Here is a 24,375-nt window from a genome sequence, read left to right on the forward strand (position 1 = left end):
CAAGGGACATCAGGAACAAGTGACACTGGGCACAGGGGACACTGGGCACAGGGGACACAAGAAACAAGGGACATCAGGAACAAGTGACACTGGGCACAGGGACACAAGGAACGAGGGACACCGGGAACAAGGACACCGAGCATTGGGGGCTCGGGGGTCTCGGCCCCTGAGGGGGGGTCCGGGGCGCTGGGGGGGGGCTGCGCCATGGGGGTCCCGGCCCGAGGGTCCCGGGGGGGGCGGGGCCGCCAGGGGTCACGGGGTCCCCGTTCCCCGTCCCTGTCCCCGCCCCCCGCGCTGCCTCCGGCGCTTTCGCTTTCGCTTCCAACCTGCGGAGCCGGGATCTGCCTGGCGCTTGGTGACGTCAGGCACCCATCGGGCGGCCATTGGCGGGCGGGCAGTGGCGGCGCCAATGGCGGAGAGGGGCAGGGGTGGAGCCGGGGCTCGGGGCGGGGTTTCCGGCGGTCCCCTGAGGAGGGGAGCGGGAGCGGAGCGGGAGAGGAGAGGAGAAGAGCGGGAGAGGAGCGGGAGAGGAGCGGGAGAGGAGCGGAGCAGGAGAGGAGCGGAGAGGAGAGGAGCGGAGAGGAGAGGAGCGGGAGAGGAGCGGAGAGGAGAGGAGCGGGAGAGGAGCGGAGAGGAGAGGAGCAGAGAGGAGAGGAGCGGGAGAGGAGCGGGAGAGGAGCGGAGCGGAGCGGGAGCCGCGCAGCCATGGGCCCGGGACGGGTGCCGGTTCTGCGGCTGCTGCTGCGGCTGCTGCTGCTGGGGGTCGTGGGCGGGGCGGCGAGCGGTGAGCACGGGGGCCCGGGGCCCCCTGGACCCCCCTTGACCCCCCTTTCCTGGGCACCGGGCCCCCTGGACTGTTTGCCTTGGGCACCGGAACTCCCTGGACCCCCCTGGAACCCTCTGCCCTGGGCACCGGCACTCTCTGGACCCCTTTCACCCCCCTTTCCTGGGCACCGGGACCCCCTGGACCTCCCTGGACCCCCCTAGGCCCCCCTGGACCCTCCACCTTGGGCACCAGGACCCCGTGGGCCCCCCTGGACCCCCCTGGGCCCTCCACCTTGGGCACCGGGACCCCCTGGACCCACCTTCCCTGGGCACCGGGACCCCTTGGAACCCCCTTCCCAGGGCACCGGGACCCCCTGGGCCCCCCTGGACCCCCTTTCCCTGGGCACCGGGACCCCCTGGGCCCCCCTGGGCCCTCTGCCTTGGGCACTGGGACCCCTTGGACCCCTCCTTCCCTGGGCCCCGGGACCTCCTGCACCCCCTGGGTCGCCCTTTCCTGGGCACCGGGACCCCTGGAACCCCTGAACCCCCTTCCCAGGGCACCGGGGCCCCCTGGATCCACCTTCCTGGGCAGCTCGGGTCCCCCAACCCCTTCTGGGCTTCCGATCCTGGACCCAGGACACAACTCGCCCCCCAGACTCCCCCACCAGCCACGTCCCCCCTGACGCTGCCCCACGCCCCGATCTGCGCCCCGGGCCCCCACCCACTCTCGCTTGCCGTCCCTGCACATTCACTCCCCTGTCCCACAGGGCCCCACTCTCTGCGCTATTTCCACGTTGTGGTGTCGGAGCCCAGCCCGGGGGTGCCTGAGTTCACGTCCGTGGGGTACGTGGACGGGAACGTCATCTCGCGCTACGACAGTGATACCAGGAAGGTGGTGTCCCGGGCGGGCTGGATGGCGGCCAACCTGGACCAGGAGTACTGGAACAGACAGACCCAGATCGGACTGGGCAATCAGGAGGGTGCCCGCATGGGCCTGGAAAATGTGCGGGGCTACTACAACCAGAGCCGGGGTGAGTGCGGGCTGGGTGGGGGCTCCGTGGGACCGGAGAGTTTCTGACCCCCCCGACACCCTGCCCTCGCCAGCGCCGCCCCGTCCCTGCTGCTCTCACTGGCAGGGACCCCACCCGAGGGGTCCCCACTGCCCTGGCCCCGTCCCAGCGCTGGATCCCCCATCCCAGAGCCGGGGGCGCTTCTGGATCCCCCCACCAGCACCCATCACCCGTGTCCCAGGTCTGGGGGGCTCCTGGGTCCCCAGTCCCAGCCCCTCCTGTCCCCCCGGCTCCTGGGTCTCCCGTCCCCGCAGCTCCTGGTTGTCCCCTCCCAGCTCCTCGCCCTCATGGGGCCAGTGCAGCCCCACTGTGCCCCATGTGCAGGAATCTGTGTCACAGCTCCATGGGGCAGCCCGGGTGCCGTGGGGCCGGTGCAGCTCGGCCGTGCCCCATGTGCAGGGCTCTGTGTCACAGCTCCATGGGGCAGCCCGGGTGCTGTGGGGCTGGGTGGGGGCGCTACCAGGGGTCTGTGCCCCACTGAACGTCCCCCTGCCCCGGTTGTGTTTCAGGGGTTCACACCCTGCAGCGCATGTACGGCTGTGACCTCCTGGAGGACGGCAGCACCTGGGGGTATTATCAGTCCGCCTACGACGGGAAGGATTACATCGCCTTGGACCCGGACACCATGACGTTCACCGCGGCGGACGTGGGGGCACAGAACACCAAGAGGAAGTGGGAGAAGGATGGGACCGTCGCTGAGCAGTGGAAGCACTACCTGGAGAACACCTGCATCGAGTGGCTGCGCAGATACGTGAGCTACGGGCGCAATGCGCTGGAGCGGAAAGGTGAGTGACGCCGGGGACACCGGGGACACCAGGGACACCGGGGACGGGCGCGTGTGCCGGCCCTCACCGCTGCCCTTCGCAGAGCCGCCCACGGTGCGGGTGTCGGCGTCGGAGGCGCACGGGATCCTGAGCCTGCGCTGCCGCGCGTTCGGCTTCTACCCGCGGCCCATCGGCGTCAGCTGGCTCAAGGACGGCGAGGTCCGCGACCAGGACACCGAGTGGGGCGGCATCGTGCCCAACAGCGACGGCACCTACTACACCTGGGCGACCATCGATGCGCGGCCGGAGGACCGGGACAGGTACCGGTGCCGCGTGGATCACGCCAGCCTGCCCGAGCCGCGGCTGTTCGCGCACGGTGAGCCCCGTGGGCGCGGGGGGCTGGGGCGGGGTGGGTTCGCTTCCCCTCCTCACACCCGTGCCCTCCCCAGAGCCGGCGTCCAGCCTGCTCACCATCTTGGCGGCCGTGGCCGCCGCCGTCCTGCTTGTCACCGCCGTGGGCGCCGGAGTCGCCGTCTGGCGGTGCCGCTCAGGTAACCGGGGCCGGCGAGGGTGCGGGAGGCCGGGCACTCGGCGACCCCCCGTGCCCGCGGTGGGTGCCGACGCCTCTTTGTCTCCTTAGGGAAGAAGCAGAAGGGCTACGGCGTGGCACCCAGTGAGTACCCGGGGCACGTCCGGCTGCGTTCGCTGCCCAGCGCCGGGCGGGCTCGCGGCTGCGCTTTGCGGCCGCTGTCGCTGTCCCCCCGGTGCTGGTGGCACCTGGGGGGGGCTGCAGCGTGGCCGCGGCTCCCGGCACCGGCGCTCACGGCTGCTTCGCCCTGCAGGTGTGGACGGGGGGTCCGGCGGCTCCAACAGCTCAGCCTCTGGTGACGTGGGGCTGGGGACAGGTACACGGGGCTGGGGACACGGGGCTGCGGGAGGGGACACGGGCATGGGGACGTGGGGATGGGGACGTGGGGCTGGGGCTGGGGACACCGTGTTGGGGACGGGGAGGTGGCCCTGGGTGACGCGCTCTATTCCTCTGTGCCCTCAGTGATCAGCGCCTGAGCACCGGACATGCGGCTGGATGCGGCCCCTGCCCTGGGGCCAGTGGGAGGAGATGGCCACTGGTCCCGCCGCAATGGTCCCACCGCAATGGTCCCGCCACAATGGTCCTGGTGCAATGGTCCTGCCACAATGGTCCTGGTGCAATGGTCCCACCGCAACGGTCTCACCGCGCTGCCCCGGCCGTGCTGGCGGCTCCTCTGGCCGGGGGGTTCCCTGCCCTGTCCGCACCTGCGATCACTTGCGGCTCTTTTGCCCGGGGGGTGTACCTGCTTTCTTCGGTGTGATTTGGTTTCCTGGCTACTCAATAAACGCTGCTCCGCATGCAGCGCCGCTGCGCCTCCGCTCCCGGAGCCGGTTGGGTGCGCGCTGGCACTGGTTGGGTGAGCACCGGGACTGGTTTGATGTGCGCTGCCACTGGTTTGGCACATGCCAGAGCTTGTTTGGTGACCACCAGGGCTGGTTTGATGTGCACCGGTGCTGGTTTGGTGCACGCCAGAGCTGGGTTGGTGCGCACCGGCACTGGTTTGGTGTGTGCCGGGGCTGGTTTGGCACATGCCAGAGCTGGTTTGATGTGCACCGGGGCTGGTTTGGTGTGCGCCGGACCCCCTCGGACCCCCACCCTGGCCCCCCCCCCCCCACACCCCCAGACACCCCCAGACACCCAGTGTACAAACAATAGGGTTTATTTCCATCTGTCACCCCTTGGTGTCCCCACCCTGGTTTGGGGTGTCCCTGTCCCAGACACCATTGTCCCCATCTCAAATCTCAGTGTCCCCATCCCCAATCTCATTGTCCCCATCCCAACTCTCATTGTCCCCATCCACGTCCCCATCTCTGCCCCCAGTGTCCCCATCCCAACTCTTGATGTCCCCATCCCAACTCTTGATGTCCCCATCCCAACTCTCAGTGTCCCCATCCATGTCCCCGGTGTCCCCATCTCAACTCTCAGTGTCCCCCTCCATGTCCCTGGTGTCCCCATCTCTGTCCCCAGTGTCCCCATCCATGTCCCCATCCCAACTCTTGATGTCCCCATCTCAACTCTCAGTGTCCCCATCTCAACTCTCAGTGTCCCCATCCATGTCCCTGGTGTCCCCATCCCCAATCTCAGTGTCCCCATCCCAACTCTCATTGTCCCCATCCACGTCCCCATCCATGTCCCCCGTGTCCCCACCTCTGTCCTTGGTGTCCCCATCCCCACTCTCAGTGTCCCCATCCATGTCCCCATCCATGTCCCCCGTGTCCCCACCTCTGTCCTTGGTGTCCCCATCCCCACTCTCAGTGTCCCCATCCATGTCCCCGGTGTCCCCATCCATGTCCCCGGTGTCCCCATCCATGTCCCTGGTGTCCCCATCTCTGTCTCTGGTGTCCCCATCTCAACTCTCAGTGTCCCCATCCATGTCCCCGGTGTCCCCATCCATGTCCCCATCCCAACTCTTGATGTCCCCATCCCAACTCTCAGTGTCCCCATCCCAACTCTTGATGTCCCCATCCCAACTCTCAGTGTCCCCATCCACGTCCCCATCCATGTCCCCCGTGTCCCCACCTCTGTCCTTGGTGTCCCCATCCCCACTCTCAGTGTCCCCATCCATGTCCCCAGTGTCCCCATCTCAACTCTTAGTGTCCCCATCCATGTCCCCGGTGTCCCCATCTCAACTCTCAGTGTCCCCATCCATGTCCTCGGTGTCCCCAGTGTCCCCCTCCATGTCCCCGGTGTCCCCATCTCTGCCCCCAGTGTCCCCATCCATGTCCCCATCCCAACTCTTGATGTCCCCATCCCAACTCTTGATGTCCCCATCCCAACTCTCAGTGTCCCCATCCCCAATCTCAGTGTCCCCATCCCAACTCTCATTGTCCCCATCCACGTCCCCATCCATGTCCCCCGTGTCCCCACCTCTGTCCTTGGTGTCCCCATCCCCACTCTCAGTGTCCCCATCCATGTCCCCAGTGTCCCCGTCTCAACTCTTAGTGTCCCCATCCATGTCCCCGGTGTCCCCATCCATGTCCCTGGTGTCCCCATCTCTGTCCCTGGTGTCCCCATCTCAACTCTCAGTGTCCCCATCCATGTCCCCAGTGTCCCCCTCCATGTCCCTGGTGTCCCCATCTCTGTCCCCAGTGTCCCCATCCATGTCCCCATCCCAACTCTTGATGTCCCCATCTCAACTCTCAGTGTCCCCATCCATGTCCCTGGTGTCCCCATCCCCATTCTCACTGTCCCCATCCCCGGTGTCCCCGTCCCCCGGTGTCCCCCGGTGTCCCGCGCTGTCCCCCAGCAGGTGTTGGTACCGGGGGTGCAGGATCTCTCCGGGGGCCCCCAGGGGGTGCAGCCGCCCCCCGGCCAGCAGGGCCACCCGCTGCGCCCGCGCGGCCAGCGCCGCCCGCCCCGTCACCAGCAGCACCGCGCGCCCCCCGCGCAGCAGCTCCCGCGCCGCCTGCGGGACACGGGGACGTGGGGACACCGCGGGGGGCGTGGGGGACATGGGGGGATAGGGGGATATGGGGATGTGGGGGACATGGGGACACCACGGGGGGCGTGGGGGACATGGGGATGTGGGGGGATATGGGGGGATAGGGGGACATGGGGACATCATGGGGGGCGTGGGGACACGGGGACGGCGTGGGGGGATAGGGGGACGTGGGGGATATGGGGGGATATGGGGATGTGGGGGACATGGGGACATCATGGGGGGCGTGGAGGGATATGGGGGGACATGGGGGGACGTGGGGGGATGGGGGGATATGGGGGGACATGGGGGGACGTGGGGGATATGGGAACGTGGGGGATATGGGGGGACATGGGGGGATAGGGGGATATGGGGACATCATGGGGGGCGTGGGGACATCATGGGGGGCGTGGGGACACAGGATGGCATGGGGGGTATGGGGGACGTGGGGGATATGGGGGCAGGGACACAGGGACATGGGGACATGGGGCGGGGGGACCAAGGGGACCCAGGGGTGGGGACACAGGGGACATAGGGGACCCAGGGGCGGGTACATGAGGTGTGGGGACCAAGGGGACATGGGGCGGGGGGACCCAGGGGACGCAGGGACTTGGGGACCCGGGACCCAGCGACTTGGAGACATGAGGTGGGGGGACCCAGGGACTTGGGGACATGGAGTTTGGGGACCAAGGGGACCCGGGGGTGGGGACATAGGACCCAGGGACTTTGGGGACATGGGGAGTGGGGACCAAGGCGACCCAGTGGACATGGGGGCAGGGACACAGGGGACATGGGGTGGGGGGACCTGGGACCCGGGGACATGGGGAGTGGGGCCCAAGGGCACTGGGGGCTATTGGGAGAGGACCACAGGGAACACGGGGCCCGAGGGGCCAGGGACACCTGGGGACACCCAGGGACCACCCATGGGCCACCCGGGGGACCACCCAGGGACCACCCATGGGCCACCCAGGGGACACCCAGGGACCACCCATGGGCCACCTGGGGCCACCCACGGGCCACCCTGGGACCACCCGGGGGCCACCCAGGGACACACAGGGACACCCAGGGACCACCAGACCCAGGGACTTGGGGACATGGGGCGGGGGGACCCAGGGGACATCCAGGGACCACCCAGGGGATACCCAGGGGACATCCAGGGACCACCTGGGGGCCACCAGACCCAGGGACCTGGGGACACGGGACCCAAGGACTTGGGGACATGGGGAGTGGGGCCCAAGGGCACCGGGGGCTATTGGGAGAGGACCCCAGGGAACACGGGGCCTGAGGGGCCGGGGACCACCCGGGGGACACCCAGGGACCACCCAGGGGACCACCCATGGGCCACCCAGAGGCCACCAATGGGACACCCAGGGGACACCAGGGACCACCCATGGGCCACCCTGGGACCACTCAGGGGATACTCAGGGGACACCAGGGGCCACCCATGGGCCACCCTGGGACCACCCAGAGGCCACCAATGGGACACCCAGGGGACACCCAGGGGACATCCAGGGGACACCCGGGGCCACCTAGGGGCCACCCAGGGGCCACCCATGGGCCACCCTGGGACCACCCACGGGCCACCCTGGGACCACCCGGGGGCCACCCAGGGGATACTCAGGGGCCACCCACGGGCCACCCTGGGACCACCCAGAGGCCACCAATGGGACACCCAGGGCCACCCAGGGGCCACCCAGGGACCACCCATGGGACACCCAGGGGACATCCAGGGGACACCCGGGGCCACCTAGGGGCCACCCAGGGGCCACCCGGGGGCCACCCATGGGACACCCAGGGGACACCAGGGACCACCCATGGGACACCCAGGGGACATCCAGGGGACACCCGGAGCCACCCAGGGGCCACCCAGGGACCACCCATGGGACACCCGGGGGCCACCCTGGGACCACCCGGGGGCCACCCATGGGACACCCAGGGGACACCAGGGACCACCCATGGGACCACCACCCGGGGCCGCGGCGTCACCCACCTGCGCGCAGCTGTCGGCATCCAGCGCGCTCGTGGGCTCGTCCAGGAGCAGGACGCGCGGGTCCCGCAGCAGCGCGCGCGCGATGGCCACGGCCTGGCGCTGCCCCCCCGACAGCCGCCCGCCCTGCGCGCCCACCACTGCGGGCACCGCACGGTCAGCGCGGGGACGCGGGACACGCGTGGGGACAGGGGGACACGCGTGGGGACATGGGGACACGCGTGGGGACAGGGGGACACGCGTGGGGACATGGGGACACGCGTGGGGACATGGGGACACGCGTGGGGACAGGGGGACACGGAGACATAGGGACACACGTGGGGACATGGGGACACGCGTGGGGACAGGGGGACACGCGTGGGGACATGGGGACACGCGTGGGGACAGGGGGACACGGAGACATAGGGACACACGTGGGGACATGGGGACACGCGTGGGGACAGGGGGACACGCGTGGGGACATGGGGACACATGTGAGGACACGGGGACACGGGGACATGGGGACACGGAGACGTAGGGACACACGTGGGGACATGGGGACACGGGGACACACGTGGGGACATGGGGACATGTGTGGGGACACGGGGGACACAGGGACAGGGGAGTCAGCATGGGAACATGGGGACACGGGGACATGTGTGGGGACATGGGGACACAGGGACATGGGGACACACATGGGGACACACGTGGGGACATGGGGATACACGTGAGGACATGGGGACACATGTGGGGACACGGGGACACTGGGACGTGGGGACACAGAGACATAGGGACACATGTGGGGACATGGGGACACGGGGACACACGTGGGGACATGGGGACATGTGTGGGGACACGGGGACACAGGGACAGGGGAGTCAGCATGGGAACATGGGGACACGGGGACATGTGTGGGGACCGGGGACACACATGTGGGGACACAGGGACACAGGGACATGGGGACACACGTGGGGATGGGGGACACGGGGACACGCGTGGGGACATGGGGACACGTGTGGGGACATGGGGACACAGGGACAGGGGAGTCAGCGTGGGGACACGGGGACACGCGTGGGGACAGGGGGACACGTGTGGGGACAGGGGGACGGGACACATGTGGGGACACGGGGACACTGGGGTCAGTGTGGGGACTTAGGGATACATGGGGACATGGGGACACAGGGACACAGGGGTCAGCATGGGGACACACGTGGGGACACGGGTGGGGACATGGGGACACGGGGACATGGGGACCCATGTGGCGACATGGAGGGCAGCGTGGGGACATAGGGACACGGAGACATTGGGACACACGTGGAGATATGGGGACACAGGGACATGGGGACACACATGGGGACATGGGGACACGTGTGGGGACATGTGTGGGGACATGGGGACACATGTGGAGACATGGGACACACGTGGGGACACGGGGACATGTGTGCGGACATGGGGACACATGTGGACATGGGGACACATGTGGGGACACACGTGGGGACATGGGGACACATATGGGGACACGCATGGGGACACGCGTGGGGACACGTGTGGGGACATGGGGACACGTGTGGGGATACAGGGATACACGTGGGGACATGGGGACATGTGTGGGGACAAGGGGATATGTGTGGGGACAGGGGGACACATGTGGGGACATGGGGACACACATGGGGACACACGTGGGGACACGCGTGGGGATACAGGGATACATGTGGGGACACGGGGACATGTGTGGGGATACGTGTGGGGACATGGGGACACATGTGGGGACATGGGGACACGGGGACACACGTGGGGACACGGGGACACATGTGTGGACATGGAGACACATGTGGGGACACATGTGGGGACATGGGGACACAGGGACACACGTGGGGACATGGGGACACGTGGGAACATGCGGACACGGGGACACACATGGGGACACGTGTGGGGACATGTGTAGGGACACGCGGACACACGTGGGGACACGGGGACACACGTGGGGACATGGGGACACAGGGACATGGGGACACATGTGGGGACACGGGGACATGGGGACACACGTGGGGACAGGGGGACATGGGGACACACGTGGGGACATGGGGACACATGTGGTGACATGGGGACACAGGGACAGGGGAGTCAGCGTGAGGACATGGGGACACACGTGAGGACATGGGGACACATGTGCGGGCACACGTGGGGACATGAGGACACAGGGACATGGGGACACATGTGGGGACACAGGGACATGGGGACACGTGGGGACATGGGGACACGGGGACACAGGGGTCAGCGTGTGGACATGGGGACACACGTGGGGACACTGGGACAACAACGGGGACACACGTGGGGACACTGGGACAACAATGGGGACACAGGGACATGGGGACAATGATGGGGACACACATGGGGTCATGGGGACAACCATGGGGACACAGGGACAACCATGGGGACACGGGGACACAGGTGGGGACACGGGGACACCGAGGGGACACCCACCGGTGTCGTAGCCGCGGGGCAGGCGGGCGATGAAGCCGTGGGCGCCGGCGCCGCGCGCGGCCGCCGTCACCTGCGCCCGGTCCCACGTCCCCGAGCCGTAGGCGATGTTGTCGTGGAGCGAGCGGGAGAAGAGCACGGGCTCCTGCGGCACCGCGGCCACCTGCGGCGGGGACGGGGACACGGGGACATGGGGGACATGGTGGGACATGGGGGGGACGTGGTGGATGTGATGGGGACACAGTGGGGACACGGTGGAGATGTGGCGGATGTGGACCCATTGGGTGATGTTGGGGACCCATTGGGTGATGTTGGGGTGGTGTTGGGACCTGTTGGGGACCCATTGGGTGATGTTGGGGTGGTGTTGGGACCTGTTGGGGACACTTGGGTGGAGTTGGGGTGGTGCTGGGGACCCATTGAGTGACGTTGGGGTGGTGTTGGGGACCCATTGGGGACCCATTGGGTGATGTTGGGGTGGTTTGGGGACCCACCGGGGACACCTGGGTGATGCTGGGGACCCATTGGGTGACGTTGGGGTGGTTTGGGGACCCATTGGGTGACGTTGGGGTGGTTTGGGGACCCGTTGGGGACAGCGGGTGACCCGGGGGTGGTATTGGGGACCCATTGGGTGACATTGGGGTGGTGTTGGGACACATTGGAGACCCATTGGGTGACGTTGGGGTGGTTTGGGGACCCATTGGGTGATGTTGGGGTGGTGTTGGGGACCCATTGGGGACAGCGGGTGACCCGGAGGTGGTACTGGGGACCCATTGGGTGACATTGGGGTGGTGTTGGGACCCATTGGAGACCCATTGGGTGACGTTGGGGTGGTTTGGGGACCCATTGGGTGATGTTGACCCAGGGGTGGTATTGGGGACCCATTGGGTGACGTTGGGGTGGTTTGGGGACCCACTGGGGACCCGTTGGGTGATGGTGGGGTGGTTTGGGGCCCCATTGGGTGATGTTGGGGTGGTTTGGGGACCCACTGGGGACACCTGGGTGATGTTGGGGACCCATTGGGTGATGCTGGGGTGCTGTTGGGACCCACTGGGGACCCGTTGGGTGATGTTGGGGACCCATTGGGTGATGTTGGGGTGGTGTTGGGGACCCATTGGGTGATGTTGGGGTGGTTTGGGGACCCATTGGGGACCCATTGGGTGACGTTGGGGTGGTTTGGGGACCCATTGGGGACCCGTTGGGTGACGTTGGGGTGGTTTGGGGACCCATTGGGTGACGTTGGGGACCCATTGGGGACCCATTGGGTGATGACACAGGGGTGGTTTGGGGACCCATTGGGTGATGTTGGGGTTGTATTGGGGACCCGTTGGGTGACCCGGGGGTGGTGTTGGGACCCGTTGGGGACAGCGGGTGCCGCGGGGGCGTCACCTGTTGGCGCAGGTAGCCGTGCCGGTACTCGGGGAGGGGGCGCCCGTCCAGCAGCACCCGCCCGCGCGCCGGGGGGTGCAGGCCCAGCGCCACGGACACCAGGGTGCTCTTCCCCGCCCCCGCCGGGGCCACCACGGCCAGCGACTCCCCCGGGCGCAGCTCCAGCGACACGCCCTGGGGACACCGGTGACACCACGGACCCTCCCGCCCGGTCCCCATTGTCCCCATCACCCCCACCCGGTCCCCATTGTGTCCCCATCATCCCCACTATGTCCCCACCATGTCCCCATTGTCCTCACCCTGTCCCCATTGTCCCCACCATGTCCCCATTGTGTCCCCATGTCCCCATCGCCCCCCACCATGTCCCCATCCCCTCCTCACCATGTGGCCATGCTCGCCCACTCTGTCCCCATTGTGTCCCCATGTCCCCACCATGTCCCCATCCCCTCCTCACCATGTGGCCATGCTCGCCCACCCTGTCCCCATTGTGTCCCCATGTCCCCATCGCCCCCACCATGTTCCCATTCCCTCCTCACCATGTGCCCATGCTCGCCCACCATGTCCCCATTGTCCCCACCTTGTCCCCATTGTGTCCCCATGTCCCCATCGCCCCCACCATGTCCCCATCCCCTCCTCACCATGTGGCCATACTCGCCCACTCTGTCCCCATTGTGTCCCCATGTCCCCACCATGTCCCCATCCCCTCCTCACCATGTGGCCATGCTCGCCCACCATGTCCCCATTGTCCCCATCTTGTCCCCATTGTGTCCCCATGTCCCCATCGCCCCCACCATGTCCCCATCCCCTCCTCACCATGTGGCCATGCTCGCCCACTCTGTCCCCATTGTGTCCCCATGTCCCCACCATGCCCCCATCCCCTTCTCACCATGTGGCCATGCTCGCCCACCCTGTCCCCAATGTGTCCCCACCATGTCCCCACCATGTCCCCATGTCCCCGTCCCCGCGCCCACCTTGAGGACGGGCTCCTGCTGCTCGGGGTAGGAGAACCAGACGTCCTCGAGGCGCAGGTGGCCCTGCAGGTCGGGGGGTGACAGCGTCCCCACGGGTGACAGTGACCCCACGGGTGACAGCGACCCCACGGGTGACACCTGCTCCTCCTGCTCCAGCAGCTCCAGAACCTTCTGCGCGGAGCCCACGGCCTTGGCCATGTTGGGGTAATAGTGGAGCAGGACCTGGGGACACCGGGGGACACGGGGACCGGGTGTGGGGACACGAGCATGGGGACATGAGCATGGGGACAACATGGAGGACGTGGGGACACAAGGGAGGTCATGGGGACACGAGCATGGGGACAACATGGAGGATGTGGGGACACAAGGGAGGTCATGGGGACACGAGCATGGGGACAACATGGAGGATGTGGGGACACAAGGGAGGTCATGGGGACAACATGGAGGTCATGGGGACACAGGGGAGGTCATGGGGACATGAGCATGGGGACAACACGGAAGACATGGGGACACAAGGGAGGTCATGGGGACACAAGGGAGGTCATGGGGACAACATGGAGGACATGGAGACACAAGGGAGGTCATGGGGACACAAGGGAGGTCATGGGGACAACATGGAGGACATGGAGACACAAGGGAGGCCATGGGGACACGAGTGGCCATGGGGACAATGGGGACACGGGGACAACGGGGACACGGCGGCGTCACCTCCACGGCCTCCGTGAACTGCATGTGGTAGATGAGGAAGGTGACGAGGTCCCCGGCGCTGATTGTCCCCAAGGCCACCAGCCGCGCCCCATAGCACAGCAGCCCCAGCTTCAGGGCAAGGGCCGAGAACTGGGGACATGGGCGTCCCTGTCACCCCCCTCGCTGATGTCACCGCTCCATGTCCCCCATCCCCATGTCCCCATGACTCCCCATCCCCATGTCCCCGTCCCCATGTCTCCCATCCCCATGTCACCACATTCCAGTGTCCCTCAAGCCACCAGGTCCCTATGTCCCCCAGCCCCATGTCCCCACATCCCCATGTCCCCATCCCCATATCCCCATGTCCCCCATCCCCATGTCCCCACGTCCCCATGTCCCCCAGCCCCATGTCCCCATCCCCATATCCCCATGTCCCCATATCCCCATGTCCCCATCTCCATATCCCCATGTCCCCATCCCCATGTCCCCATCCCCATATCCCCATCCCCATATCTCCATCTCCCCCATCCCCATGTCCCCATTCCCATGTCCCCATGTCCCCCATTCTCATATCCCCATATCCCCATGTCCCCCATCCCCATGTCCCCATCCCCATATCTCCATGCCACCCCATCCCCATGTCCCCTCGTCCCCATGTCCTCACGTCCCCATCCCCATGTCCCCATGTCCCCCATCCCCATATCCCAATGTTCCCATCCCCATGTCCCCATTTTCCCCATCCCCATGTCCCCATGTATCCATGTCCCCATCCCCATGTCCCCCACCCCATGCCACCACATCCCCATGTCCCCATGTCCCCATCCCTATGTCCCCCATCCCCACGTCCCCCACCCCACGTCCCCATGTCCCCATCCTCATGTCCCCCATCCCCATTCCACCACATCCCATGTCCCCCATCCCCGTGTCCCCATGTCCTCCCATCCCCTGTCCCCATGTCCCCCATCCCCATGTCCCCATCCCCATGTCTCCATATCCCCATCCCCATATCCCAATGTCCCCATCCCCATGTCCCCATCCCCATCCCACCCCATCCCCATATCCCCATGTCCCCACGTCCCCCATCCCCATGTCCCCATATCCCAATGTCCCCATCTCCATGTCCCCATGTCCCCATGATGTCCCCATCATGTCCCCGTGTCCCCGTCCTACCCCGCTGGCCCAGCGCGCGGCGGCGGTGGCGGCGGCGTCCCAGCTCTCCAGGCGCAGGAGCCGGCTCAGGAGGCGCCGGTGCCGCTCGGCCGCCGCGGCCTCGTGGGCGAAGCTGCGCACGGTGCTCATGGCCGCCAGCGTCTCCGTGGCCACCGCGGCCACCGCGGCCTGCGCCGCCCGCACTCGCTGCGCCAGCCCCTGGGGACAGTGGGGACGGTGGGGACAATGGGGACACTGAGGGGACGGTGGGGGCGGTGGGGACAGTGGGGACACCGAGGGGATGGAGGGGACACCAAGGGGGTGGTGCCCATGGCCACCAGCGTCTCCGTGGCAGGCCACGGTGGCCACGGTGGCCGTGGTGGCCCCTGGGGACAGTGGGGACACTGAGGGGCAGTGGGGACATGGAGGGGACAGTGGGGGTGGTGAGGACACCAAGGGGGCGGTGGGGACAATGGGGGCAGTAGGGACATGGAGGGGACAGTAGGAACGTAGAGGGGACAGTGGGGGCATGGAGGGGACACCGAGGGGACAATGGGGACACTGAGGGGACAGTGGGGACATAGAGGGTACAGCAGGGACATAGAGGGGACACCAAGGGGGCAGTGGGGACACAGAGGGGACAGTGGGGACATAGAGGGGACACCGAGGGGACACCGAGGGGACAGTGGGGACACAGAGGGGACAGTGGGGACACAGAGGGGACACCGAGGGGACAATGGGGACACTGAGGGGGTGGTGGGGACAGTGGGGGCAGTAGGGACATAGAGGGGACACCGAGGGGACACCGAGGGGACAATGGGGACACTGAGGGGGCGGTGGGGACATAGAGGGGACAGTGGGGACACCAAGGGGGTGGTGGGGACAGTGGGGGCAGTAGGGACATAGAGGGGACACCGAGGGGACACCGAGGGGACAGTGGGGACACAGAGGGGACAGTGGGGACATAGAGGGGACACCGAGGGGACAATGGGGACACTGAGGGGGCGGTGGGGACACTGAAGGGACAGTGGGGACAGTGGAGACACTGAGGGGACAGTGGGGGCGGTGGGGACAGTGGGGACACCGAGGGGATGGAGGGGACAGTGGGGACACGGAGGGGACCATGGGGGCGGTGGGGACACGGAGGGGACAGCGAGGGGATGGTGGAGACACCAAGGGGACAGTGGGGACACCGAGGGGACACTGAGGGGACAATGGGGACACTGAGGGGGCGGTGGGGACACCGAGGGGACAGTGGGGACACTGAGGGGACAATGGGGACAGTGGGGACATAGAGGGGATGGAGGGAATGGTGGGGACATGGAGGGGACAAGGGATGCAGGGAGGGGACAGAGGGGACACTGAGGGGACAGTGGGGACACGGAGGGCATGGTGGAGACATGGAGGGGACAGTGGGGACACCGAGGGGACACCAAGGGGACCGTGGGACACTGAGGGGACAATGGGGGTGGTGGGGGACACCGAGGGGACAAGGGGTGCAGGGAGGGGACAATGGGCACATGGAGGGGACAATGGGCATGGGGAGGGGACAATGGGCATCTGGAGGGGACAATGGGCATGGGGAGGGATGGTGGCCATGGGGAGGGGACAATGGGGATGGGGAGGGGACAATGGGCACATGGAGGGGACAATGGGCATCTGGAAGGGACAATAGGCATGGGGAGGGGACAAGGGGTGTAGGGAGGGGACAATGGGGGTGTGGAAGGCACTGGGGACACAGGGAGGGCGACAATGGGCATGGGGAGGGGACAATGGGCATCTGGAGGGGACAATGGGCATGGGGAGGGGACAAGGGGTGCAGGGAGGTGACAAGGGCCCCATGTCCCCCCACCCGCCGCCATTGTCCCCATTACCTGCTGCACCTTGCCGACCGCCCAGGGCAGCAACAGCATCACGGGCAGCGCCAGCAGGGTGACAACAGCCAGCGCGGGTGACAACCACGCCATGGTGACCACAACACCCGCAGCCCTGGCCAGGTACCACAGCAACAGGCTGAGCGTCTCGGCCACGGCCGCGTGCGCGGCCTCCACGTCCCCCGTCACCCGCGCCGTCACCGCGCCGCTCCCCGTCAGCCGCAGGGCGCACAGGTCGCGCCGCAACACCGCGCTGAACACCCGGCGCTGCAGCCGCCCCGACACCCGCGTCAAGGTCCCGGTGTAGGTGACGTCGCAGGCGAACTCGGTGACGGCGCTGCGGTTGTAGCGGGGGGATGGGGGTTAGTTTGGGGGTGTAGGTGTCACCCGTCCCGGTTGCGGGTGACGCCCCCGGTGGCGGTGGGGGTTAGTATGGGGGTGTAGGTGTCACCCGTCCCGGTTGCGGGTGACGCCCCCAGTGGTGCGGGGTGGTGTTAGTATGGGGGTGTAGGTGTCATCCGTCCCGGTTCCGGGTGACACCCCCGGTGGCAGGGGGGCGGTTAGTATGGGGGTGTAGGTGTCACCCGTCCTGGTTCCGGGTGATGCCCCCGGTGGCGGGGAGGGGTTAGTATGGGGGTGTAGGTGTCACCCGTCCCGGTTGCGGGTGACACCCCCGGTGGCGGGGGGGGGGTTAGTATGGGGGTGTAGGTGTCACCCGTCCCGGTTGCGGGTGACGCCCCCGGTGGCGGGGGGGGGGGTAGTATGGGGATATAGGTGTCACCCATCCCGATTCCGGGTGACACCCCCGGTGGCAGGGGGGAGGTTAGTATGGGGGTGTAGGTGTCACCCGTCCCGGTTGCGGGTGACGCCCCCGGTGGTGCGGGGTGGGGTTAGTATGGGGGTGTAGGTGTCACCCGTCCCGGTTGTGCGTGACGCCCCCGGTGGCGGGGGGGGTTAGTATGGGGGTGTAGGTGTCACCCGTCCCGGTGTCACCGTCACACCCACCTGCCGAGCCCCAGCAGCACCATTGGCCACGCGGCAACCGTGTCCTCGGCGGCCACCCAGTCGGTGACGCGGCCCGTGAAGTAGGGGACGGCCACCTCACCTGGGGGGACATGGGGGGGGACACTGAGGGGACAATGGGGACATAGAGGGGACAATAGGGACATAGAGGGGACAGTGGGGACAATGCATTGGGTGCTGCCCCCGTACCGAGCACCGAAGCCACCATCAGCGCCACCACCGCGGCGCAGCGGTCGCGCTCGGGGCTCAGCAGCGACAACAGGCGGCGTGCGGGACCCGCGCCCATCCTGTCACCCGCTGGCACCCGGTTCTGCTCCCGCTGTCACCCGCTGTCACTCGGTGTCACCCGGTTCTGCTCCTGGTGTCACCCGCTGTCACTCGGTTCTGTTCCCGGTGTTACCCGGTGTCACTCGGTTCTGCTCCCGGTGTCACCTGGTGTCACCCAGTGTCACCCGCTGGGACCTGGTTCTGCTCCCGGTGTCACCTGCTGTCACCCGGTGTCACCCGGTGTGCTCCGGTTCTGCTCCCGGTGTCACCCGGTGTCACCTGCTTCTGCTCCTGGTGTCACCCACTGTCACCCGGTTCTGCTTCCGGTGTCACCCGGTTCTGCTCCCGGTGTGATCCGGTCCAGTCCCGGTGTGCTCCGGTTCTGCTCCTGGTGTCACCTGCTGTCACCCGGTGTGCTCCGGTTCTGCTCCCGGTGTCACCCGCTGTCACCCGGTTCTGCTCCCGGTGTCACCCGGTGTCACCCGGTTCTGCTCCCGGTGTGATCCGGTCTAGTCACGGTGTGCTCTGGTGTCACCCGGCATGCTCCGGTTCCGCTCCCAGTGTCACCCGGTGTCACCCGGTGTGCTCCGGTTATGCTTCCGGTGTCACCCGGTTCTGCTCCCACTGTCACCCGGTGTCACCTGGTTCTGCTCCTGGTGTGATCCGGTCTAGTCCCGGTGTGCTCTGGTGTCACCCGGTGTGCTCCGGTTCTGCTCCCACTGTCACCCGGTGTCACCCGGTTCTGCTCCCAGTGTCACCCAGTGTGCTCCGGTTCTGTTCCCACTGTCACCCGGTGTCACCCGATTCTGCTCCCAGTGTCACCCGGTGTCACCCGGTGGGACCTGGTTCTGCTCCCAGTGTCACCCGGTGTCACCTGGTTCTGCTCCCGGTGTGATCCGGTCTAGTCCCGGTGTGCTCCGGTTCTGCCTCCCGATGTGCCCAATCCGGTCCCGGTCCTGGTCCCAGTGTCACCCGGGGCGATTGATCCGGTCCCGCTGTGCTCCGGTTCCGGTCACGTTGTGCTCCGGAGTGACTCGGTGTGATCGATCCGGTCCCGTTGTGCTCCGGAGTGACCCGGTGTGATTGATCCGTCCCGCTGTGCTCCGGTTCCGGTCCCGTTGTGCTCCGGAGTGACCCGGTGTGATCGATCCGGTCCCGTTGTGCTCCGGAGTGATTCGGGGTGATTGATCCAGTCCCGTTGTGCTCCGGTTCCACTCCCGTTGTGCTCCGGAGTGGACCCGGTGTGATCGATTCCGGTCCCGTTGTGCTCCGGTTCCACTCCCGTTGTGCTCCGGAGTGACTCGGGGCGATCGATCCGGTCCCGTTCCGCTCCGGTGCCGGTCCCGTTCCGCTCCGGTTCCGGTCCCGTTCCGGGGGGGGGGGTCCGTTCCCTTCTCCCCCCTCCCCCGTTCGGCTCCTTCCGGCAGCCGCCGCCGCTTCTCGGAAAGCGAAACCAACCCGGGCACCGGGGGGGCGGGACCGGGAGGGACCCGGGAGGGACTGGGGGGGACTGGGACCGGGAGGGGACCGGGAACGGGAGGGACCGGACCGGGGGGGGGATCGGGACCGGGAACGGGGGGGACCGGGACGGTCACGGGGCACAACCGGGGGTCCCCATCCCCTGGTCCCCCGCCCGGGACCGGGAGGGACCGGAATCAGGTGGGCGGTGCTGATTGCCGAGGCAGTGGCGTCATCAGTTGCCGGGCAGATGGAGCCTGGAGCAGTTTGGTACGGGGAGGAGGCGGGACGAGGGGGGGGCGTGGTCAGCGGGGAGGGGCGTGGTCACTGTGGCCACCACACGATCCCATCACCGTGGCCACCATGTGGGCCCTTCACTGGCCACCGTGGCCACCACATGAGCCCGTCACCGTGGCCACTATGTGATAATGTCACCATGGCCACTACATGGACCTGTCACCGCGGCCACCATGGCCACCACAAGGGCCATTCATTGGCCACCACGCGGGCCCTTCACTGGCCACCGTGGCCACCACACGATCCCATCACCATGGCCACCATGTGATAATGTCACCATGGCCACTACATGGACCCGTCACCGTGGCCACCGCGGCCCACCACACGGGCCCTTCATTGGCCACCATGTGGGCCTGTCACTGTGGCCACCGTGGCCACCATGTGGGCCCTTCACTGGCCACCATGGCCACCATGTGATAATGTCACCATGGGCCACTACATGGACCCCGTCACCGTGGCCACCACGCAGGCCCTTCACTGGCCTCCGTGGCCACCACATGATCCCATCACCGTGGCCACCACGTGGGCCCTTCACTGGCCCCACCGTGGGCCACCACATGATCCCATCACCATGGCCACCATGTGGGCCCTTCACTGGCCACCATGGCCACCATACGATCCCATCACCATGGCCACCATGTGGGCCTGTCACTGTGGCCACTGTGGCCACCATGTGGGCCCTTCACTGGCCACCGTGGCCACCACATGATCCCATCACTGTGGCCACCACGCGGGTCCTTCACTGGCCACTGTGGCCACCACAGGATCCCATCACTGTGGCCACCATGTGGGCCTGTCACTGTGGCCACTGTGGCCACCATGTGGGCCCTTCATTGGCACCCATGGCCACCACATGATCCCATCACCACGGCCACCATGTGGGCCCTTCACTGGCCACCATGGCCACCACATGAGCCCATCACCATGGCCACCATGTGGGCCTGTCACTGCGGCCACCGCGGCCACCACACGGGCCATTCACTGGCCACCATGGCCACCACATGATCCCATCACCGTGGCCACTACATGGATGCGTCACCGCGGCCACCACGGCCACCACATGGGCCCTTCACTGGCCACCATGGCCACTACATGGACCTGTCACCGCGGCCACCACGCGGGCCCTTCATTGGCCACCACGCAGGTCATTCATTGGCCACCACGCGGGCCCTTCACCGGCCACCGCGGCCACCACTTACCCCATCACCGCAGCCACCACACGCACACCAACCCATTTCCCCGCACCCATTGTGCTTTATTGATCACCCCCCTCTCCGATGGTTGCGGTGGCGTCGGCGCCGCGCCGGCGCCGCAGCAGCTGGCTGTAGATCCCGCGGCGGCGCCGCAGCTCGGCCGGCGTCCCCTCCTCGGCCACGGCGCCGCGCCGCAGCACCACGACGCGCTCGGCCGCCTCCCAGCAGCCGCGGGGCAGTGCGTGACCAGCAGCACCGCGGGCGCTCCGCACTCCCGCACCCAGCGCCGCAGCTGCGGGAGACGCCGGATGGGGACGTGGGGATGTGGGACGTGGGGATGTGGGGATGGGGGACATGGGGATGTGGGACGTGGGGATGGGGACGTGGGGACGTGGGGACATGGGGACATGGGGATGGGGACATGGGGATGGGGGACGTGGGGACATGGGGATGGGGGACATGGGGACATGGGGACGTGGGGATGGGGGACGTGGGATGGGGGACGTGGGATGGGGGACGTGGGGATGGGGACATGTGGACATGGGGATGGGGGACGTGGGGATGGGGACGTGAGGATGGGGATGTGGGGACATGGGGACATGGGGATGGGGGACGTGGGGACGTGGGGACATAGGGACATGGGGATGGGGACATGGGGACGTGGGGATGGGGGACATGGGGATGGGGACGTGGGGATGGGGGACGTGGGGATGGGGACATGGGGACATGGGGACATGGGGACATGGGGACATGGGAGATGGGGGGACGTGGGGACATAGGGACATGGGGACATGGGGATGGGGACATGGGGATGGGGACATGGGGATGGGGGATGTGGGGGACATGGGGACATGGGGACATTGGGGATGTGAGGATGGGGGACATGGGGACATGGGGATGTGGGACGTGGGGACATGGGGACGTGGGGGACATGGGGACGTGGGGACATGGGGATGGGGGACATGGGGATGTGGGGATGGGGGACATGGGTATGGGGGACATGGGGGGACATTGGGGATGGGGACACGGGGACATGGGGATGGGGGGACATGGGGACGTGGGGACAGGGGGATGTGGGGTCATGGGGATGGGAACATGGGGACATGGGGACGTGGGGACGTGGGGATGGGGCAGCGGTGCTGCCAAAACCGCCCACCCAACCCCCCCACCCCCTCTTCCCGGCGCCATGGTGGCGCACCCCGGCACTCACCGCGGCGGCGCCGTCGCCGGGCAGGGCGCTGGTGGGCTCGTCCAGGATGAGCACGGCGGGGCGGCGCAGGAGCGCGCCCTGCGCGAGGGCCACGCGCTGCTTCTCGCCCGCCGAAAGCTGCGCCCTTGGTCCCCCACGGCTGGGGACGGGGACATGGGGACATCGTGGGGACATCATGGGGATGGGGGACATGGGGACATGGGGATGGGGACATGGGGATGGGGACATCGTGGGGATGGGGACATGGGGACATCATGGGATGGGGACGTGGGGACATGGGGACGTGGGGACATCATGGGGATGGGGGACATGGGGACATGTGGGACATGATGGGGATGGGGACGTGGGGACATGATGGGGATGGGGACATGGGGACATCATGGGGAAGGGGACATGGGGACGTGGGGAGATGGGATGTGCGGATGTGGGGATGTGGGGGACGTGGGGATGTGGGGACATGGGGAGATGGGGACATGGGGACGTGGGGACGTGGGGACGTGGGGATGAGGACGTGGGGATGGGGGACATCGGGACTTGGGGACGTGGGGACGTGGGGATGTGGGGATATGGGGGACATGGGGATGTGGTGGCATAGGGACATGGGGACATAGGGATGGGGACATGGGGACGGGGACATGGGGATATGGGGACATGGGGACATGAGGACGTGGGGACATGGGGATGTGGGGATGTGGGGACGTGGGGATATGGGGATAGGGTGGCATGGGGACATGGGGTTGGGGAGATGGGGACATGGGGATGGGGACATGGGGACAATGGGGATGGGGCCGTGGGGACATGGCGATGTGGTGGCTTGGGGCCATGGGGACATGGGGATGTGGTGGCATGGGGACATGGGGTCATGGGGACATGGGGATGGGGACATGGGGATGGGGACATGGGGATGTGGGGATGGGGCCATGGTGGCTTGGGACCCCCCCGGCGCCCACCGGTGTCGAAGCCGCGCTCCAGCGCCGAGATGAAGCCGAGGGCTCCGGCTGCGTCGGCGGCCGCCGTCACCTCCTGGTCCCCGCAGCCCTCCAGCCCGAAGGTGATGTTGTCGCGCACGGTGCCCGAGAACAGCACCGGCTCCTGCGGCACCAGCACCACCTGCGGCACCGCGGACAGGATGGGGTGGGTGGGGTGGATGGGGTGGGATGGGATGGGATGGGATGGGATGGATGGAATGGATGGGATGGGATGGGATGGGATGGGATGGGATGGGATGGGATGGGATGGGATGGGATGGGATGGGATGGATGGGATGGGATGGGATGGGGTGGGATGGGATGGGACGGGATGGGATGGGGTGGGATGGATGGGATGGGATGGAATGGATGGAGTGGATGGGGGTGGGATGGGATGGGATGGGATGGGATGGGGTGGGATGGATGGGATGGGGTGGGATGGATGGGATGGATGGGGTGGGATGGGATGGGATGGGATGGGATGGGGTGGGATGGATGGGATGGGATGGATGGGATGGATGGGGTGGGATGGGATGGGATGGGATGGGATGGGATGGATGGGATGGGGTGGGATGGGATGGGGTGGGATGGATGGGATGGGATGGATGGGATGGATGGGGTGGGATGGGATGGGATGGGATGGATGGGATGGGATGGATGGGGTGGATGGGGGTGGGATGGGATGGATGGGATGGGATGGGATGGGATGGGATGGGATGGGATGGATGGATGGATGGATGGATGGATGGATGGATGGGATGGGATGGGATGGGATGGATGGGATGGATGGGATGGAATGGATGGGGTGGATGGGGTGGGATGGGATGGATGGGATGGGATGGATGGATGGATGGATGGGATGGATGGGATGGGATGGATGGGATGGGATGGATGGGATGGGATGGATGGGATGGATGGATGGGATGGATGGATGGGATGGGTGGGATGGATGGGATGGGATGGATGGGATGGGATGGGATGGATGGGATGGGATGGGATGGGGTGGGATACTATGGTATGGTATGGTGCCGGTATGGTATGGTATGGTATGGCATGGCATGGCATGAGTGGGATGGGATGGGATGGGATAGTATGATATGGTATGGTATGGTACAGTATGGTATGGCATGGCATGGTATGGGATGGGATGGAATGGGATAGCATGGGAAGGGATGGCATGGCATGGCATGGCATGGCATGGTATGGTATGGTATGGTATGGTATAGCATGGTATAGCATGGTATGGCATGGCATGAGATGGAATGCGATGGGATGGGATGGGATGGGATGGGATGGGATGGGATGGTGCCGATACGGTATGGTATGGCATGGCATGGCAT

The 24,375-nt window shown here is 66.8% G+C and overlaps 3 protein-coding genes across 5 annotated transcripts; 1 reads left to right on the forward strand and 2 right to left on the reverse strand.

Moving 5' to 3' along the window:
* The first annotated feature begins 598 nt into the window (after nt 1–598).
* On the forward strand, nt 599–4,001 carry LOC308052505 (class I histocompatibility antigen, F10 alpha chain-like). 3 transcript variants are annotated; one of them, XM_080364585.1, is made up of 8 exons: nt 599–784; nt 1,533–1,796; nt 2,345–2,620; nt 2,703–2,975; nt 3,049–3,150; nt 3,240–3,272; nt 3,442–3,504; nt 3,651–4,001. In XM_080364585.1, exons 1-8 carry the CDS (start codon nt 706–708, stop codon nt 3,662–3,664), a joined length of 1,104 nt encoding a protein of 367 aa, XP_080220711.1. In that variant the 5' UTR covers nt 599–705; the 3' UTR covers nt 3,665–4,001. The 3 variants fall into 3 exon arrangements, with proteins under 3 accessions (XP_080220711.1, XP_080220710.1, XP_080220712.1); XM_080364584.1 differs by having other exon boundaries at nt 3,240–3,504; XM_080364586.1 differs by lacking the exons at nt 3,442–3,504; nt 3,651–4,001 and having other exon boundaries at nt 3,051–3,150; nt 3,240–3,404.
* Nucleotides 3,966–19,331, reverse strand: TAP1 (transporter 1, ATP binding cassette subfamily B member; the record flags this gene model as incomplete). The annotated part of the gene is made up of 11 exons (XM_080364582.1): nt 17,832–19,331; nt 17,625–17,724; nt 16,620–16,956; nt 14,767–14,964; nt 13,618–13,746; nt 12,910–13,131; nt 11,939–12,112; nt 10,556–10,715; nt 8,096–8,232; nt 5,948–6,093; nt 3,966–4,284 (listed from the first exon to the last, which is right to left on the reverse strand). The coding sequence occupies exons 1-11, from the start codon at nt 17,926–17,928 to the stop codon at nt 3,966–3,968; spliced, it is 2,019 nt and encodes a 672-aa protein (XP_080220708.1). The 5' UTR covers nt 17,929–19,331.
* Nucleotides 19,332–20,919: 1,588 nt separating this feature from the next.
* LOC308052504 (mitochondrial potassium channel ATP-binding subunit-like) lies at nt 20,920–23,177 on the reverse strand (the record flags this gene model as incomplete). The annotated part of the gene is made up of 3 exons (XM_080364583.1): nt 20,920–21,149; nt 22,064–22,206; nt 23,014–23,177. Coding segments are annotated over 3 exons (537 nt in total), but the record flags the coding sequence as incomplete, so codon positions are not given.
* Nucleotides 23,178–24,375: the final 1,198 nt, after the last annotated feature.

The sequence above is a fragment of the Nesoenas mayeri genome, assembly GCF_963082525.1.
Source record: "Nesoenas mayeri genome assembly, contig: SCAFFOLD_137, whole genome shotgun sequence".
In the NCBI taxonomy this organism is placed as follows: Eukaryota; Metazoa; Chordata; class Aves; order Columbiformes; family Columbidae; genus Nesoenas; species Nesoenas mayeri.